We start from the raw sequence: 19,445 nt of genomic DNA on the forward strand, positions 1-19,445 counted from the left end.
ATCTTCTGCCTGTTGCCTCATCCTCCCAGGACCCAGAGGGCAGTCAGAGTGCTGTCCTGGAGAGGGCCTGACACAGCAGAGCAAGCTTGTTCCTTTAGATCTGTCCCAGGGAACAAGCTCTTCTCCATGGGTGTCCCGACTGGATGTTGGGGGTTGCAGAGAGATGTCTCCAGAGGCAGCAGAGGTTTGTGTTAAAGGCGGCCTGATAAGGCAGATCCCACGGAGACGCCCTCACCCAGACACCTTATTTGATAGATGGGAGACCAAACTCCAAGAAGGCTGAGTCACTAGCTTAGGGCAGCACACTCTCCAGTGGTTAAAGACCCAGACGGGACTGTCCACCATCAGATGCCACAGCCAGAGATTCCTTGGAAGGGAGGATGCACAGAAGATAAGCCCAGGCCTGTGAAGGCCACCGCCTTCCTGTCACATTAGTGACAGATCACGCCTTCTGGAGCCAGGACTCCTCTCTCCATTCTGTTGAGTCCCCAGCGTGGTCCAGCCCAGCACCAAGCCCAGGAGAAAACCCACCAGCAGATTTCCCTGCACTGCTCGGCCCTGGGGCTCCGGGGCACAGGAAATCTGCAGAGGGTGCCTGCAGGCTCTGCCTCTCCCTTTCCTGGCCTCAGAATGTGTAAGAAAGACCAGCTTCACCTCTCAGTAGGAAGCTGCTCCCTACCTACGATAAGGAGCCTTCCTGGAGGTGGAGGTATTTAAGACACGGTTTAAAGGGCCATTAAGCATACTGGGCTGCAATGAGTTTAGCAGGAAGCAGAGCCCCAGTGACGCAAACACAAAGATACATTCTGGTGTGTCTAGTAGGGAGGTGGGGAGGGATCCAGACCCAGGATGACGAGGGAGGCGCAAGAGTGGGAGCAGGTGTAGGTGGGTTCTCTTTTGAGCAACCAGGAGGGTCCTAAGTACATGGCCAGGAGAGGGCAGAGAAGGAAGAAGAGAGAAAAACAGTGGAGAGACTCAGGAAAACCATCTCCTGACAGCTACTGTACCGCCCTCTAGCATTTACAGCATTTCCAGTTTCGTCCTATTGTGGGTGAACCCAACACTTCCAAAAATAAAATGCAGGAAACAGCCCGAGAAATGTTTCCGAGGAATGACAGGGCTGCCCCCTCGTTCACAGCAACTCTCCTAGGAGAAGCAGGACTCCATGGAAAGTCTAACAAGGAGAGAGAGCCTGCACCCCGCTGTACCCTCCAGACCCCCAAAGCACAGAGAAGGAGTAGATGAGAGAAGGGCTCTACCCTGGGCCTGGCAGCCAGGAGCCACCTTCCTGGGAAGTCTCAGGAGGCTGGCAAGCTCTGCCCAGGCAGGTGGGATGCTGAATCCCTGGGAAGAGAGACAGGTTTCCTGCACACAGAAATGCCCTGACTTAGTCAACAAGAGGCCCTTGGAGCTCTCTTAGCAATTACTGCCGCACCACTCAGCCTCGTGCCTGGCTAGCCGCTAATAATTTATTGCAAATACGTCTCATGGCTCCAATAAGGCAGCCGCTTCTCTGCCTCTGAATTCCCTGCAGAGCGTCACACAGCTGGGCACCCAGCTGGTCCTCATTAAAATCCTTCCGGACCTGCATCTTGTCACCCTTCTTTGCTCCCATCTCCAGCCCTGCCCTCCAGCAGCCGGCCCAGGGAACCCACTTTTCCTCACTTTCCTAAGGGCTGGATTGGTAGCTGCCAATACAGGAAGGGCAGGTGAGAGCCTCTGAGTCTGTAGATCTGACTCGTAACCTGGTGAAAGATACCAGGACCTTCCATAGGTAAACAGGGAATCGTTATTAGCAAATTCTCTAATTAGGATTCTCTTTATCGTCCTCCTGTGGAAAATACTCATTTGTAACATTTTAAGTCAGACCACGCAGAACTGGAAATCTGTAAGAACGTTGCCCAGGAAGGGTCTCTGGCAGGAGCCTCTTCCCAGGTTTTGGTTACCTCACCTATAAAAAAGAGGGATGGCAATGCCTTACTGTAGGCAGGTGACTAAACCAACCTTCCCATTCTATACTTCTGTGCAATATTGGACCATCTCGTTCATCCGTGTGCAAAACAATGATGTGGATTTGGCGTGAAAAGACTCGAAGTTCCCATCCTGGCTTTGGCGCTTATTAGCGGGCTGGTCCTGGGGAAGTCACTTCAGCTTTCTGAATGAATTTTCTCACCTGTGAAATGGGCACGATAATAATATCTTCACCACATAGATGGTGTGAGATCTAAATGGGATACCACGTGTGAGCAGGATTGATAAACCGTAAAATAGTATCCAAGTGTTACTGGTTATTAACAGATCATAATGACTGTGGTAAATAAAAAGCTCCCTTTAAATAAGCAAACGCCTATGGGCAACAACAGAAACACAAAAAAGATCATCGCTGATGGATTTGCTGGTAACTCTTCCCTGCCCAGGGAGATCGGCAGCCCTGAAACCGCCTCTTGAAGTGGGGACCCACCAGAGTCGGGTAGTAAATGCTGATCTCGGGATGGAGGCTGGAGGTCGGGGCTCTCAGAACACAGGGTCAGACTACCCACCACCTGCCAGGGCCTCACCCACGTTGCTTCTGCAGTTGGGCAGCAGACTCCCAGCAGCCACTTCCCCAGCTGTTTTTAAACGACATTAAATTGTGGCCCTTTTTTTTCTAATGCACTTCTTTGCAAAGGAAGCAGACCCTCCAGGAATGAATATTCATTTGTACTACCCCTCAAAAAAATGCTGATAAACTCCCAAAAAAGTTGTGTTATTGCTAAACGCTAATTGCATTTCCTTGGGTAAGCACCATAAAAAATTCATTGCAGCTTTTAGAAATAAGATACCAATTGCATTTTAATCGCTGGAGAGGAGAGAGTGGGGGAGAAGCTTAACCAGGAAAATGCTAACTGGGCAGAAACTCAGAAAGACATCTCCCGAGCCAGAAGGCCCAGTCCTGAAACAAGAGCTGAGGAGAGATGGGTCTCGTGGGGAAGCCAGACCCTCCCGGAGGGCGCACTGACTCAGTGGCACTCAGACTTGCAGCATCAGAGCACCTGGAAGGCTGGGGCTTTCTGTTGTCAATCATGACATGTACATTTAACAAATGTACAGAATTATATGAGCAGGAGTCAGTTCCAGAGCTTTAAGAAACATGTATGGGAGGAAAATTGTAATTCTACTACCCCTTAATGTGGGTGTGAGAGAAAGAGAGAGAAGGGGGGTGGGGGGAGGACGGGACCAAGGCCATACATCATTTCACTTTAATACCAGAAGACCTGGACCAGTTCACAGAACTGTCATTTAAAACCTACACCCTGTTCCAACACCAAGCAGAGGGTTCTTACAGTGCCCCCGCCCCAGCAGGGCCAGTCAGAGCCAAGTGAGAGCAGGAAGTAGGTGAGATCGACAGAAGAGTAGGGCGGATCCTGACTCCATGGGCTTCACCTGGGCTGGTCCAGCCTTGACCCCATCTACCCAGGAGCTTCCCAGCCTGGGTCTGTAGGGAGGCACTTCCCCCACCTGAAAGCACAGGGAGAAGGCAGGCCCAGGGCATCCCTGAGCATCCTCCCAAAAGATGCGCACAGGGGCTGGTGTGGGCGGGGGGCAGAAGGGCAGGCTCCCGACTGCCGCCAGCACCCTCTTCCTCTCCAGCTGCTCCCTCCCCACCTCCCGGCTCCCCGACCTTCCCAACCCAACCCCAGCTTCTCTCCTGTCATTGAGGCTCTCTGGTGAGATAGAGGGGCTGGAAATCAGGGCTGGAGGGGAGAGGCCCTGTGGCCTGGAGGCTGGCCGGTGGGTGGTGACTGTCTCTTGTGCAGTGATAAGAGATCCACACCTTCTGCATCCAGGGCTGCTGCTTCTCCTCCATCTAGTGGACCTGCCAGAGACCCCAGGAAACATGAGGCTGGTATGCAATGAGACTGAGGAAACAACAGGACCAGGGGAGGGAGTCCTGGGCTGAAAGAGAAAGGAGCTGATCTACAGAGTGGCTCCACCCTCGGTTAGCCGAGTAACTAGCATTTTAATAAATCACTTGACCACTCAGAACCTTCATTTCCACTTCTATCCAATGGGGCTAAAACATCTGCTTCTCTAGGTTTTTTGTAAGGTTTGAATGAGAAGGTGGATGCGTAGGTCACCTGTAAACTCTACAGTTTATTATCTACCACCTGCCCTGAGCCCAGCCTTGCAGAAGGATGCTTCCCACGATCACACCCTGCATTTGTAAAGTACTTCATACAGATCACGTGCTTTTATACACATTCTCTCACTTGGCTCTTCCCCTGAACGGATGAAGTGGAGTGGCCGGCCCAGGATCACACAGTTGCTGAACTCAAACTGCTAAATGCTGAGCTCTCTCCCTAGGGCAGGGAGAGCAGGCACGACCAGGGATGAGTAATGGTCATAAGTAAGTACGTAATAACACCTGGATCACTCACTCTAAGCCTAGCGCTGGGCAGGCCTTAACTCATGTCATCGTCACATATGACGGCATATACGGTAGCCACGACGGTTACTACCAGGACACTGAGGTTTACCAAAGTTAGGAATTTGCCACAGGCCACACAGGAAATGGAAGATCTGGGCTACAAATTCAGGTTAACTCTTCCTTAGTGAATGCTTAAATTGATAGAATGGATTCAACGTTATAAGCATCACTTCTTCCTTCTCCCAGTCTGGGAATATTCCCCAGCTCCCAGCAGGGCCCAGGCCCGAGGGATGAGGGTCACGGTTTCCGAGGGTTACTGGTCCTTCACAAACAGGTCTGCCCCACCTGCCCCCCGACTCACCTGCGCCGTGTCCTGGATCCAGTCCAGGAATTCGGCAACCTTGGCGTAGACGCCGGGGTGGTTGGGCTCTGCGCAGCCGCGGCCCCAGCTGACCACCCCCACCAGGCGCCACGTGCCCTTGTCCAGGCACACCAGGGGACCCCCGCTGTCCCCCTGCGGCATCCAGGCACCGGGACACAGAGTAACAGGCAGTTAGTCCTTCCTGGTGGAGTGGCGGCAGACCACTCCCCAACCGCCGACCCCGGGTCTGGGAACACAGGCGGTCCTGCTTCCAGGACGATCCCGTCTTGCCTCGCGCCCCTCTTCAACCCGCAGCGCGCTGCCCACTTGCCTGGGCGCCCCGCTCGCGGAGAGGGTGTCAGCCGGGCGCCCGGCCGCAGGACCCGCCCACCCCACACAGGGCCCCCGCCCACCCACACCTGGCACGCGTCGGCCCTCTGGTCCAGGTAGCCGGCACACAGCATGCGGGGCGTGAGGGCCCCGCTGTACACGCAAGAGCTGTTGCAGAGCTGGGTGCTGAGCAGGGGCACCACCGTGTCCCGGAGCGTGTCCGACCTGTGGGCTGCGGGAGGCAGATGCGGAGATGGAGGGGCGCAGAGCAAGGCCCGGGAAAGCAGGGCAGCAAGAGGGCCTTAGAGGCCCCGGAGGTGCGGAGGCCCAAAGAGGGGAGCCCAGGATGGGAGCTGTGGACTCTGGGCGAGGAGGCAGGGGTCCGTCAGACTTGGGGGCTGGGAGCAAAGAGGAGTAGACCCCACACATACACCCTGATGCTGAGGCCGTGGCCCTCCTGGGAGAAGGGGAGGGGGAGGAAGGGGCCTGGGTTTAGGGGAAAACACCAGGTTGTTCTCCCAGAAAGACCCAGGCAGGGGAGACTGGGGCCCCTGGGTGTGGCCAAGGGTGATGCCAGAGGAGAAGGGGGCTGCTGCTGCCCTGTGGCCAGGGAAGGAGGAGGTGCCTCACCTTGGGAAAGGATGCCTCCCCGACACCCACACCCCTGTGCACCCCGGGCCCTGGGAGCTGACTCACTGTGGCTGGGGTCAGTGTGGCCCCAGCCAGACACCCAGCACTGCGAGCCCCTTGGAAAATCCTGCTCTTCAGCCGGCAGGCACACGGCGCCCACGGTGTCTGTGGAGAGGCAGGGGTCCCGGGTCCCACTCCGGCTCGGCCTCCCTGCCCGCGAGCCTGGGAAAAGGACCAGGGCGGGCGCGTCCTCCACGCCCCCTTCTCAAACAGTCCTGGCTCCGGCCTCCCGTACAGCCTTGCGGGTCAGGTACTGCCCCCCCGGGAGCCACCATTCACGCAGAGGACAGTGTGGAAACTGCAGTGTGCCTGGTGCCCTAGGCCGGGCGGTATACACACGGTGCATCCCCACCTAGGGCTGAGGGGGGATGGAAACTCCTTCTGGGTGTTTGTACCTAACTTCTCCTAATGAGGACCCATTTTGGATTTTCCCCAGGGTGTGTGGACCCTCTTGGGACATGGTTTCCAAAAGTGTGCGACCTGTCCTGTGGGCAGAGCCTGAACCTGATTTTACGTAATGCATAGACCTGCCGTTAGATAAATGCCACTTCGCTGGGAGAAAGTATTTCCTCTTCGGTTTTCTTTCAGCCCCTCTTCTGCACCAAGGAGAAAGCGTCTGTCTGGTGCTACTCTGTGCCTCTCTTCACGCCTGCCCACTCCTTCCAAGCACAGAGAGAGCGGCCTGACGCGGCAGTTCCGCAGAGCACAGCGCCTAGCTGGGACCTGAGCACTGTTTTGTTTTCACTCTGTGCATTTTTGTGGTTATTATCTATTTAATATAAGTCATATGGATTCTCCAATTAGGTAGTACCCTAACATTTCCCTTTAAACATATTCATGTCAATTTAGAAGCATTAACTGTTGAACAACGGTGCAGAGAGCACCCATATACGGTAGAATTTGTGAACGGCATAGAGCAACCACTGTTGCTGGGGAAACCCAAGGCTCCAGGTAGCAATGGGAGGAAGGAGTGCTGTGTGTGTGTGTGTGTGTGTGTGTGTGTGTGGTGTGAGAGTAGGTGTGCACAGGAGTAGGTGTGCATACTTATGTGAGCCTTGCATGAGTGTGTGAGCGTGTGAGGGCATGCACACGTGTGTGTGTGTATGTGTGAGCATGTGTGTCTGTAGGTGAGTGCACTTGGCATGTGCATGTGGAAGAGCTGCCCTTCAAGGGCAGATGCTGTGGAGGAGACGCTCTGCCCCGGGAATTGTTTGCCTCGTGAACTTGAAGAGAGTCAATTCGCTCTCTAAAGGTCAACATCCTTATCTACATACACCAGCCTCAGCTCCCCGTCAGGTTTGTTCTGAGGATGGGGTGAAAGAATATTTGGTAAGGTAAATCTTATTAACCGTAACATGGTGCTAGTTATTAACTGTTATCCTATTAACTGTCAATACATAGTTAACTATTATTCACTATAGCCCAGCTGGGACCTGGCACCAGCAGCCTGTTGGGAGATGGAGCCACTGAGAAGCTCTTCTTGGGACCTCGAGGCAAATCCCGCCTGCAGCCCAGATGGGAAAAGGGCCAGAACCTTTGTCCCCAAAAGAGTGTGTAGAAGCGTTGGCGCCACCCCAGGTCCAGGTGATGCCAGAGTCCACGACGGTCACCAAATGAAGTGAACGTTGGCTTCACAGCACAAGGGGGTCTTAGGAACTCACGGGGCTCTCGCACTCCCTGTGCCACCCCTCTCACCACAGCCTCACCTGAGAAGTGGAGCGGGGTCCGGAGCTGCAGGAGGGCCACGTCGTAGTCGTGGCTCTGGGCACTGTACAGAGGGTGGGCGATGATCCACTCCACCACAGCCCCCTGGTGCGGCCTGACCGTGCTGTGGCTGACCAGCCCCGCATGGACCCGCCAGCTGGACCGGCGGGACAGCCTGAAACTGCACAAGGGAGCTGAGCTGAGCCTGGGGGAGGAAGGGGCCGGAGACGTTGACATAAATGAGTTGGTGGGGGGAGGGAGCCAACAAGCACGGCTGTTAGTGGGGGCCCCATCACCAGGCTGCAAGCTCCCAGAACCCAGGCCTCTTAGAATCCCCCAGCAGCTGGCAAGACACTGGGCATGCAGTAGGTGCTTAAAAAATGCTCAGGCACCGATGGAGAGAGAAGTGAGACACTATGATCATTGGCCACCACCCCTGCACTCTCCGGCATAACCCCCTTCAAGTTTTACAGCAAACATGGAAGGGCCTTGTGTGATTATCATAGCTCTAAGCCCAGTCAGCAAAGCTTTCCTCAGTGCTGTCTCCCCACTTCCCAAGTGTGATGGCTGGGGAGGCACTTCGGCTCTCCCAGCCTCGGTTTCCTCACTATAAGATGAGGATTACATCACCTGCCTTGCCCGCCATCACGAGAAGAGGGCCGAAGAGCTCATTCATTCCTTCCAACCAGCATTTATTAAGCACCTACTATATTCCAGGCCACGGGGACAAGGCAAGGGAAAAATCAACAAAGGGATTCAGTGGTAAACAAGAGTCTTCCCTGCCCCCATGGAGCTTCCAGTGTAGAGGGGAAGAAAGACATTAAACAAATAATTACATGGAAATTGATTTAATTACAGTGGTGATAAACGTTAAGAAGCATGGAGGGCTGTGAGTGCGAAAGCATTTTAAAAACGTAAAGACTGAACAAAACTAAAGAACCAACAATTGTATTATGACTGCTATTTAGGCAGAGCTGTTCTTGGCACTGAACAGGGAGAATTTCACAAACACCGCCCGGGCCCACTCTCAGCAGACGTGGGAGGTGGACAGTTGGACATTGTATACAGGACACACCAACGGCCAAAGAGAAAATGCCAGGGGGAACCCTCCCCCCGGCAGCCCCCAGCCTTGCCTGTGCACACAGTGCGCCGCGGTCACCACCCAGTGCGGGGCCAGCACGGAGCCCCCGCATGTGTGCCGGGCACCCAGGGCCACGCTGGCCTGCCAGGGCCAGCGCCCGGGAGCCACCGCCTGCCCGCCCACTATCTGGGAAGCCAGGGGCCTGGTCCCACACTCTGCAAACAGACAAGCACGGGTGAGATGGAAAGAATGCGGGGTGGGTGTCAGCACTGTGCTGACTGTCGAGGCCTGTGGTGCAGCGTGGACGGCTCCCATTTATCATTCCTGGCCCTAAGCATGGGGCGGGAAGCTGGAAAGGTTGCTTACATCCACCTGCCCCACCAGGCGGTGCGCTCGCTGAGAGCAGGGGTGATGCCTGCACCATCTATGGAGCCCCAGGATCTAAGAAAACGCCTGTCCCACAGGAGGGGTCAAATGGTGGCATGTGGACAGACGCGTGCAAGGACAGATGAAGAGATGGCTAGATGACCGGGAAGGCGGGTGAAAGGCACTCTGCAAACTGTCTCTCACTTGGCCCCTCTTCCCCACCATCCTTAGTCTCCAGAAGCTGCTGTTTCCCCTTTCCCCAGGGGCCAGGGAACGTCGGAGGCCAGGGCGGGGAGTGAGGCAAGGAGGTCATCCACCCAAACCAGTGGCTGGTGGCGAATGGGACAGAGGTGTAGATGGGGCTCTGTTTGGGCAGAACTCTGTCTGCAAGAAGGGGCCCTGCAGGCAGGTGGGCAAGGACCCCTACCCCAGACCCAGCTGAGCTTCCCACTGGGGATGTCCCACCCTGAGGGCACGGGGGAGATGCCCTCCTCCCACTGCCTCCTTCCCGGACCCAGGACAGGACTCACCAGAGCATCTGAGGGAAACAATTTGACCAGAAGTACAGCTGCCCCTGCAAAACAGAGGCAGTGCCAGCAGGAAGCTGGGCGGGGCCCACCCCAGGCTGCACACCCACCCGAGGACCTGGGGGAGGGGGTCGTTGTTGGGGGAAGCAGTGGGGGCCTCTCTGTAGCCACAGCCACCTGCTTCCTGACCCCACCCAAGCCCCCAGGCCCCTGCTTGTAGCAGGCCTCTGGGACAGCAGCTGTGCTCTGCCCAGTGGTCCCGGGCACACAGGACTTCGTGGTCCTCCAGTTGGATTTGGGCAGGACCCAAAGTTACAAATGGAGCGTTCGTGAATGTGAAAATCCGGCTGTTCCCACTAAGGCCCATGAGTAATGTGTACTCAGCGGATGAGTGGGTAAGAGAGTGAGTGAATGGACTCAGTTCTTCGCCCCGTGCTGCGGCCTCAGATGACTCCACTCTCTCCCAAGCCCTTCGCCCGGCCCTGTGTACTCATATCCCTGCTCTCCTCTTTCCCCTCCTCTTACTTAGCATAAACCTCAACTCCTGGGAGTTCCCTGGCGGTCCAGGGGTTAGGACTAGACGCTTTCACTGCTGAGGGCCCAGGTTCAGCCCCTGGTTGGGGAGCTAAGATCCCACAAGCCAATAGTGCGGCCTAATATAAATAAATACATTTAAAAACACACTGTTAAAAAGGAAAAAACATCAACTCCTTTTGGAGCAAAGCCCTCTTTCTTGACTTCTCTCTTGCCCCCAGCATCCTAATGCCTGGATGCTACTAGTTTCCAAAATCCACGGCCCCCCGGCTCTCCTGGCAGAGTCAGTCCCACCCCTACTTCCCTTTGCCCATCAAGGTATCTAAGACAGGGACCCCACGTTCCCCTGATCGGCCCACAGGGGACAGGAGCTGGACAGGAGGGTTCTGAGATTCAGACGGGAACAGTGGTGAAGGGGTGAGAAGGCTTTAGAGCAGGGACAGGAGGAGGCTGCTGGAAAGCTGGAGGACACCGAGGCAGGGTGAAAACCCGCTCCGCTTGCACCCACCCCCAGGATTTGGGGAAGGGGCCATCCCAGAGCCCTCTCTTCTCTGGAGGGTCTCTAGGGTCCAGACAGTTAGCCATCTCTCTCCTGAGATAGCAGAATTATCCAAATAAAGTGCGGCAGTGGGGAGAGGGACTAGTTTGGAGACAGGAACCTCGTTTCAAGACTTGGTTTGGCCGCTTATCAGTTCTGTGACCTTGCACAAGGACCTTTACTTCATTGAGTCTCAGTTTCCCCACCTGTAAAATGGGAATAGCAGTACCATTTCAAATCCTCTGACAATAACACCCAATCCTGCCGTTCTTGCGAGGGGCAAATAAGATGATGTATGTGAAACTTTGGTGGGCGGGGCTCCTGTGAGCTGAGTCAGCAATTTCTAATTGGGAAATAGTCCTCTTTGTTGTCCTGTCTTACACCTCCAGTGTCCTCGCCACCAGGCTCTCATGATAGGAATATTTTTGCTGCATTGTTCACCGGGAAGTGAGGGGCATCACTCAGCCCCCTGAGAAGCCCTACCTGGGCTGCCATACCTCCTCCGGGAGGCCTCCCAGTCTAGGAGAGAGCTGAGCAAACTGCCTGGAGCTGTTGAGCCTGATGTCAGACAGGTTCACTGCCTTGTGGTCTGTGAGTCTTGGCAGGAGAAGGGAATAAAACGGGAGGAAATCAGCTTTAAACTGACGATCAGCGCGAGAGATGGGGGTTAAGTATAACCGGAATGTGATACTATACCAGTGAACAAGACTTTGACAATGACCTCTTCTGGGATTTATATTTGTTAAAAATCAAGGATGTTCAAAGGAGAGAAACAGACCGGGGCACCATCATGCCCAGAGGCCAGGAGATGACCAAAATGACCTCCTGAGTACTTCGATGGTGACAGACAGATAGAGGTCTTCAATGCTCATCCCCCACCCACCAGCTCTCCACCCACCCCAGGCCCCACTTCTGGCCCCAGCTACCTGAGATGCCCAAGGCTCCGGCAGATCCGTACCCCCAGGGCAGAGCTCCAGCCCTCATGGCAGACCAGGAGCCAGTCTGGCCGGGCCCTCACCTGCACTTCCAGCAAGAAGTCCTCGGTGTTTATTCTGAAAGACACTGAAACCACAGCATGAAAGCCACATCCCACCTGCTGCGGGATGGAGGGGCGGCATGGGCAGGGAGAGCCGGACCTGGCCACCACGGGACCTAAAGAGGCCTTCACGATAGCATCTGGGTCACCCCATATCGAGCTCCCTGTTCCCCAGGGAGCCAGCCGGTTCCGAGAGTAAAATAACCCCTCTTTGCGCAGCCTTTTAGGTTTGTGTTTTAACCAAGTGCTTTTAAACGTGCTCCATCACTAAGTGTCACAGCAACCCTGTGGGGTGAGAATTCCCATCCTCCACATTCTGCAGAGGGAAGTAAGGCACGGAGGTTAAGCGACCCATCCTAGGTCACAGGATCTGCAAGCGATGGATCCAGGTCTTCTGATTTCAAATCTCATGACAATACTAGGGATGGTTCCTGTTCGTTGAGCATCTGCTTTTTCCACGCTCTGTGCTAAGCCCTTTTATTTTATGCTCTTATTATGCTTCCAACTTCAGGCGGTAACTATTTTCATCTCCACTTCATGGAGAAGGAAACGGAAGCTCAAAGCAGTAATGGAACCAAAGGCACACACAGCTAGCAAAAGCAGGCTCCAACCTGACCCTAACTAACCTCTGTAACTGATTCTACCCGCAGCCTTAGCAGCACCGTATCTGCTGACCCTCAACTCTTACCTGGAGGCGAGGGGACAAGGTTTGGGTGCGGGATGTGGAGACAACGCGGCGAGACGTTCCCAGCCCTCTGTATGTTCTTTGCCCTGGACCCAGACCCTTGCCGGCCCCGCGCTGGCCCCCGCCCCCCACATCTGGCTTCTCTTCCCCACACCGCAGCCTCACGCTGCCCAAAGGGCGAGTCGCCATCTCTCCTGGCAGCCTGGGCTCTTGCCCATGCCCCCGCTAGAGATCAAGACCGTCCCCCAGGAGTGCTGAAAGCCCTAAATCAGAGATCAGCTCTACAAGGCTGGGCCGTGGCTCCACCCTCACAGTACGGGAAACACAGGTGGGTGGCAGCGAACTCGTGGCCCTTCAGTTTGGTCCTCTTGACCCAAGCCAGAAGGGAGGATCCCACAGCTGTGCAGGGGCCCGGGGCCCAGGTAGGAGTCCTGCAACCTTGGGGCGCGGCCCACCTGCTCTGGGAAGCGAGGGGAGCAGGGCTTCCTCACCGCTGGCCTCCGAGCAGTTTAAGCTCATATCCTCATCCTGCAGGGTCCCGGGAACAGGCTGAGGGGCAGCCGGCCACAGATACAGCGCTTCAGAGGACAAAGACAAGGAGAGGCTGGGGGAAGGAAGGGACTCCCCTAGGAGGGGGCCAAGGAGCAGAGCAAGGGACCTGCAGCAGAGGGAGGCAAAGGCAGCCTCGGGGGGGCTTCTCACCGCCCTGCCCGAGGCAGGCCCCCCGCAACGTGCAGAAGAGAGCCATTGCGCTCTCAATGTCTCTGTCTCTGTCTCTGTCTCTCCCTCTGACTGGGAAAGATCTCTTGGAGAAGTTTGACAAGGGCGTCCCTGGATCATCCACTTGAGCACATTTCTCACTGTAGGGCTGAAATGTTCTTTACGGAGAGCCCGAGTCCCTCCTGCTGGCCCTTCACCCCGTTTCTACGTGCTGTCTACTCAGACTAGATGGAAAAGACGCTCATCCCACCTGCCTTGAACACCTGCTCAGCATCTGCTCCACTCTCCCAGCATCCCCCAGATCCTGTTCGTTGCCCCTCCCCTGCCACTGAAGGTCCCAGCACTGACCTAGAAGCCAGGAGCCAATGCTTGCACCAGCCAGCAACGCCAGGGCTCCGAACGCCGCCCAGCCGCGCCGCCCTGTGCACCAGTGCCCTGCCCAAGAGACTGTGGGGGAGGAGGGCAGAGGAGCATCTGGGGACCCTGCCTCCGCCTGCCAGCCGCACTTCACCCCGAGGCACCACCCCGGGACCAGGCAGCCGCCGACTCGCAGCGGTAGTCTGCCCCACTGCACCTGCCCGCCTCCCCCGGCCCCATCATCCTGGGGCGGGTAGGGGGCAGAGGTCTGATCACGGGCGCCTCGGAGCCCACTCAAGCCCCCAAATGGAAAACAGCAAAAGCAAGTCTGTGATAAATAGTGAGATAGCCTCTCCCCATCAGTCATTTAAGGCTGACCTGGGAAGATCTGGGGAAAAAGAATCTGGAGGATGTAGGAAGATTGTCCCTTCACTGCCCCCACCCCGTCATTCCCCGATGGCCCAGTCTGGCCTACTGGGTTGCTGCTGGGCCTCGGGCCTCCGCAGTGGGTCTCCTGGCTCTGCTCTGAAGATCCAGGATCCTGGACTCTCCTCTGCATACTGAGCCTCCATGGGGGCTTGGCCATCCAGCATCAGGCTCTGGGGAAATAGCTGTCAGTCACTCACCAAGGAGAGAAATCACCACCGACCACAAGAAGTCCCCACTCTCTAACTCCAGCCGGGCCCTCGTTGCCACTTGTGAGCCTTTTTTCATCTTGGGGACTCCATGTGTGTTCCCATAGATGCCCCTAGGGCCTCCCTGCTCTCCTGGAGCCCCTAGCCCCACCCACCTTTCTCTCACACAGCCAGTAAGTGTCAGAGCAGAGACCTGAGCCCAGATCGGGCCAACTCCAACGCCCGCACTCTTCACCACCCCCTTGGAAGTGGTGACATGGTGGCATGGAAGACATCCACTGAATCCCTGAACATCCCTCCTCAGATCCTAAGATCCCATCCTTCCTCATTCCCTCCTATTTTGGAGGAAAAACTGCCCCTCCCCTACGAACCATGCATTCATTCACCCAGTAAATAGTGTTCAGCCCAAGTGGACAGTCCACGGTGGGGATACTGTAAGTCCAAGGTAAATTAACATGGACCTCCACAACCACCGCCTCAAAGAAGCTACCTGTGAGTCCTGAAGATAAGTCATGTAAACAAAGCAGCACAGGTTCAGTGACAGAAGAGGAGTTCAGTTTAACTAACATTGGAATTCCAAAGGAGAGCTTACTTCTTGTTGGGGAGATCAAGAAAGGCTTCCTGGAAGAGGCAGCCTCTGAGACAGGCCCTCATAGATGAATAGGGTTTGAACTGACATATATGGTCATTGGGTGTTCCAGGAAAAAGGTGTTGAGGAGGCAAAGGAATGGGAGTAAGAAAGCATAGAGTGGGGTAGGTCAGACATTTGCCTAAAATTCATGTGCCATGAAGAAGAGTAATGGAAAGTAAGATCTCGGCAAAAACACTGGACCAGCAGTTCAAAGCTAAGTCTACAGCCTACTATATGAACTTGGTAACTCATCAGCCCTCCAAATGTCAACTTTCTCCTTTATGAAATAAGACTGATAACCCCTGCTGCCCATTGAGGAGTCTCCCCCATCTAGCTTTGCCTCCATTCCTTCTCCATGCCAGAGCAATATTTCTAAAATGCAAACATTAGCAAGTTAACACCGTCTTTAGAGTATCTAATGATCTTTGTAGCCTTCAGGGCAAATCCAAATCTCCCTTGCATAGCTCACAGCATCCTCTGTGATCTCGCCCCTCCTCGCCTCTCCATCCTCACCTGGCAGCACTAACTCCTCCACGGCGTAACTCAGGGTGATACTAACACACATGCCTGTCCTCAGCATCCTCCCACTCTCAACACGGAGGCGTGGCACCTGCTGTCCCCTTCCCCGCAGACTGTCTCCTATGACCTTGCAAGATTCAGCTTAAGTGTCATTTTTCCAGGAAGCTTTCTTCAACCCAGGTAGCACCTATTGTGACCCTCTATTATGCTCATTTACTTCTCTCTCTCTCCTTCCTCTCTGGTCTAGGCATCCCAGAGTCTAGCTCAAGGCCTAGAACAAAGTGGGAATTCAGTTAATGCACACTGAATAAAAGGAAGGAAGGAAGGAAGGAAGGAAGGAAGGAAGGAAGGAAGGAAAGAAGGAAGGAAGGAAGGAAGGAAGAAAGGAAGGAAAGAAGGAGGGGAGGGAGGGAGGGAGGGAGGGAGGAAGAGAACAGATTTTGTGGCTGCAAGGGTTTTATAAAGTACAACACAAATATTAAGTATAATAAATAATATATTAATAAGAAATACATATAAACTATGGGTCCTTTCTTTAATGAACTTATAATCCAGTAAAGTAGAAAGAGTCACTTAAAGTTGAAGTAAGTCCCGTCTCCCCTGCAAACCACCTTCCCCTGTCAACACAGCCTGGTCTAGAGAGAATTCCAGAGCGTGCTCAGCCTTTCTTCCTGTCTCAGTATCAACGGAGCCTGGCTTGAAGTTCAGCCTCTGAACAAACTGGCCTCACCTTGGGAGCTGCCCCACTTCAACACTCACCTGTCCAAGGCCATGTGGTAGCCTGCAAAAATGGTCTTTAATGGTACAGGACTTCTTCGTCCTTTTTGTGAGGAGGAGTTCATGTAATAATGATTCGCTAAGTGCTGCCTACAGGCAAAGTACCTGGCTAGGCATATGGGGGACAAGAGTGGGAAATAAAAGCCACACCTGGGGAAAATCAAACCAGGAGGTTGACCACATGGGTCCCCTCTAGAGCCCCCTCTCCTCTGCACCAGAGCTGCCAGAGGAGATTCCTTCCAAGAGCCTAGAATTCCAAGGGTGGGGTCAGGGGTGGGAGTAGAAAGAAAGAGAGGGCAGAGCAGGGTATGGCCTTACCATATGGGTCCGTGGCACCAATGCAAAACCTCAAGGTCTGCTAGGTAATGTTCTGCTCCTGTTCTTGGATCAGCATTGATTAAATAGCCCGGCCAGCTTGGTTAGAAGATGAGGGCTCCCTAGCTCACACATGGCTTCTCCCTTCACCGTCCTCCACACACACACACACACACACCAGAGAGACAATGAACTCTGCTCAGAAACCATGAATAGATCCCTTGTCGCAGGAAAGGGAGTCAAGGGCTAGCCTGGGCTGGGCAGCCCCAGCCCCTCCCATCAGCTAACTGGAAGCTTAGAAGCCGAGAAAAAGGTTAGGAGGAGGAGGGGAAGCCAGCTACTGTTGCTTAGCAACAAGATCCCTTGTGCCAAAAAGTGTGCCCCATACATGCTGGCACAATCCCCCCACTTCCTGCTGACAGGGCTGTATTCAAGAGACTGATATTAGCATTTGTTCAAATGTTTGAGTCCTCTGGACGATAACTCAGTTCTGTGTGGGTTGGCTTTTCCAGCAGTCTGGGGCTATCACCATGTTGAAACTGGGATGTTGATGAGGGATCTTTGTGACCTGTCTCCTCAGGGCTGCACCGCTCACTCCAATGCCAGGGAAATGGGGCCTCTCCACCCCACTGCCCTGGGGACCAGTTCCTATAGGAGACCTCAGTGCTATGTTGCTTCAAAGCACAAGGTGGCCCAGCTGAGCCCAGGATGGGCTGGACACACCTGGGAGCCATATCTCTTTAGTCAAGGAGGAAGAAGAGGTCCCAAGGAAGGGAAAGACTGGTGTGGCTCCCCTTCCTCCAAATGCCTCTCATAGATCCCTCAGATGAGACAGTTAAGAACAGGGGCTTTAGAGTCAGGCCTTCATCCAACCCCAGTTCTGCCACTTCCCTTACTCAGCCTTACCTGTAAAGTTATGATATTACCTACCTCATAGGGTTCATGCTAGAATTAAATGAGCTATTGAATATAAAATTCTTAGCTTTATAGCTAGTATCTAGCACAGACTCTATTCAGTAAATATTAGCTGCTATTATTATTAACGATTACTGTTGAACCTCACTCACAATGAAGGGACAGAGGTCAGCTATGAGTCATAGAAGTAGGAGGAGAACATGGTGGCTGGAGCTGAGAAGCTCTTGGCTAAATGCTGAGGTCTCCTAGGACGATACTCTTCAGCCTACAAATCTGTATACTTACGGTGTGTCATGAACTAGCCTGGGCATGGGGAATGAATAAGTCACAGGCTAGGAGCTTGCAGGCTGGGAGGAGAGAGAGGAACAGATATAAAGAACTGTTGTTTCTTGTTTTTTGTTCTGTAAAAAGTGAAATAACAGAAGCTTGAACACAGAGGTATAGGAGAATAAAGGAATAGTTGACTCCTTTGCTCAGAGGACCCAGAGAAGCCTTCACAATGGAGGAGACATTTGAGCTCAGTTTTGAGAAATGAGAAGGCAATCACATAGAAGGGCATTTCAAATATAGTGCAGAGATGTCAGTGAAAATGGGCAAAGTTCCCCCCAAATTGTCTCCTCCATAGCAATGAGAAAACTGCAAAAAATTTGTCAGAATTAACTTTTTTAGAACTCTGGAAATTAACCAAAGGCTTATAACAATATGGGAAGAGTTTATTAGAGAAAAATGACAGACCACAGCTAACATCATACTCAATGGTGTAAAGCTATAAACTTTTCCTTGAAGATAAGGAACAAGGCAAGGATGCCCACTATTGCCACTTTTATTCAACATAATATTGGAAGTCAAGTCAAGTCAAACTGGGCAAGCAAAAAAAAAATTAAAGGCATCCAACTTGGAAAGGAAGAAGTAAAAACTGTCATTATTTGAAGATGACATGATATTATATCTAGAAAGCTCTAAAGATTCCATCAAAAAGCTGTTAAAATAAATGAATTCAGTGAAGTTTCAGGATACAAAATCAATAAACAAAAATCTGTTGTGTTTCCATAGACTAATAGCTATCAGAAAGAGAAATTAGGAAAATGATCCCATTTACAGTTGCATCAAAAAGAATAAAATGCCTAGGAATAAATTTAACCAAGGAGGTGAAAGACCTGTACACTGAAAACCATAAGACATTGATACAAGAAATTGTAGAAGACACAAATAAATGGAAAGATATTTTGTGCTCATGGATAGGAAGAATTAACATTGTTAAAATGTCCATACTACCCAAAGCAATCTACAGAGTCAACACAATCCCTATCAAAATTCCAATGGTATTTTTCACAGAAATAGAGCAAACAATCCTAAAATTTGTACAGAACTACAAAAGACTCTCAAATAATCAAAGCAATCTTCAGAAAGAAGAACGAAACTGGATTTCAAACTATATTACAAAGCTATAGTAATCAAAACAGTATAGCACTGGCATAAAAACAGACACATAGATCAGTGGAATGGAATAGAGAGCCCAGCAATAAACCCATGGTCGATTCATTTGTGACAAAGGAGGCAAGAATATAAAATGAGGAAGGGTAGTCTCTTCAATAAATAGTGTTGGGAAAACTGAACAGCTACATGTAAAAGAATGAAACCAGACCTTTATCTTACACCATACAGGAAAATCAACTCAAAATTTATTATAGACTTATATTTAAGACATGATACTGTAAAACTCCTAGAAGAAAACACAGGGAGTGAGCTCCTTGACACTGGTCTTGGTAATGATTTTTTGGATTTGACACCAAAAGTAAAGGCAACAAAAGCAAAAATAAACAAGTGGGACTACAGAAAATTAGAAGGCTCTGCACAGCAAAAGAAACCATCAATAAAATGAAAAAGCAACATGTAGAATGGGAAAAAAATTTAAAAATCATATATTTAATAGGAGGTTAATGTGCAAAATATACAAGAACTCATACAACTCAATGGCCAAGAAAAAAAAACCCAATTTTAAAGTGGGAAGAGGATCTGAATAGGCATTTTTCCAAAGAAGACATATAGATGGCCAACAGGTAGATGAAAATGTGTTCCACATCACTAATCATCAGGGAAATACAAATCAAAACCACAATAAGATATTACCTCACACCTGTTAGAATGGCAGGCAACAAAAAGACAAGAGATAACAAGTGTTGGCGAGGATGTGGAGAAAATGGAACACTTTTGCACTGTTGGTAGAAATGCAAATTGGTGTAGCCACTATGGAAAACGGTATGGAGGTTTCTCAAAAAATTGAAAATAGAACTACCGTATGATCCAGCAGTCCTG

General features: G+C 52.4%; 1 protein-coding gene across 6 annotated transcripts; it reads right to left on the minus strand.

Annotated features, from left to right (window-relative positions):
- Positions 1–3,139: 3,139 nt before the first annotated feature.
- On the minus strand, positions 3,140–16,397 carry TMPRSS5 (transmembrane serine protease 5). Of its 6 annotated transcripts, XM_067751064.1 has the most exons (13): positions 16,218–16,397; positions 13,813–13,936; positions 13,329–13,427; positions 12,716–12,838; positions 11,466–11,601; positions 11,023–11,136; positions 9,471–9,514; positions 8,627–8,789; positions 7,496–7,674; positions 5,796–5,894; positions 5,189–5,331; positions 4,770–4,922; positions 3,140–3,936 (listed from the first exon to the last, which is right to left on the minus strand). In XM_067751064.1, the coding sequence occupies exons 1-13, from the start codon at positions 16,218–16,220 to the stop codon at positions 3,349–3,351; spliced, it is 1,968 nt and encodes a 655-aa protein (XP_067607165.1). In that variant the 5' UTR covers positions 16,221–16,397; the 3' UTR covers positions 3,140–3,348. The 6 variants fall into 6 exon arrangements, with proteins under 6 accessions (XP_067607165.1, XP_067607163.1, XP_067607164.1 ...); XM_067751062.1 differs by lacking the exon at positions 8,627–8,789 and having other exon boundaries at positions 3,140–3,856; positions 5,796–5,951; XM_067751063.1 differs by lacking the exon at positions 8,627–8,789 and having other exon boundaries at positions 3,140–3,498; positions 3,815–3,936; positions 5,796–5,951; positions 13,329–13,936.
- Between the last annotated feature and the right edge of the window lie 3,048 nt (positions 16,398–19,445).

This window comes from Pseudorca crassidens, chromosome 9 (assembly GCF_039906515.1).
Source record: "Pseudorca crassidens isolate mPseCra1 chromosome 9, mPseCra1.hap1, whole genome shotgun sequence".
Taxonomy (NCBI): domain Eukaryota; kingdom Metazoa; phylum Chordata; class Mammalia; order Artiodactyla; family Delphinidae; genus Pseudorca; species Pseudorca crassidens.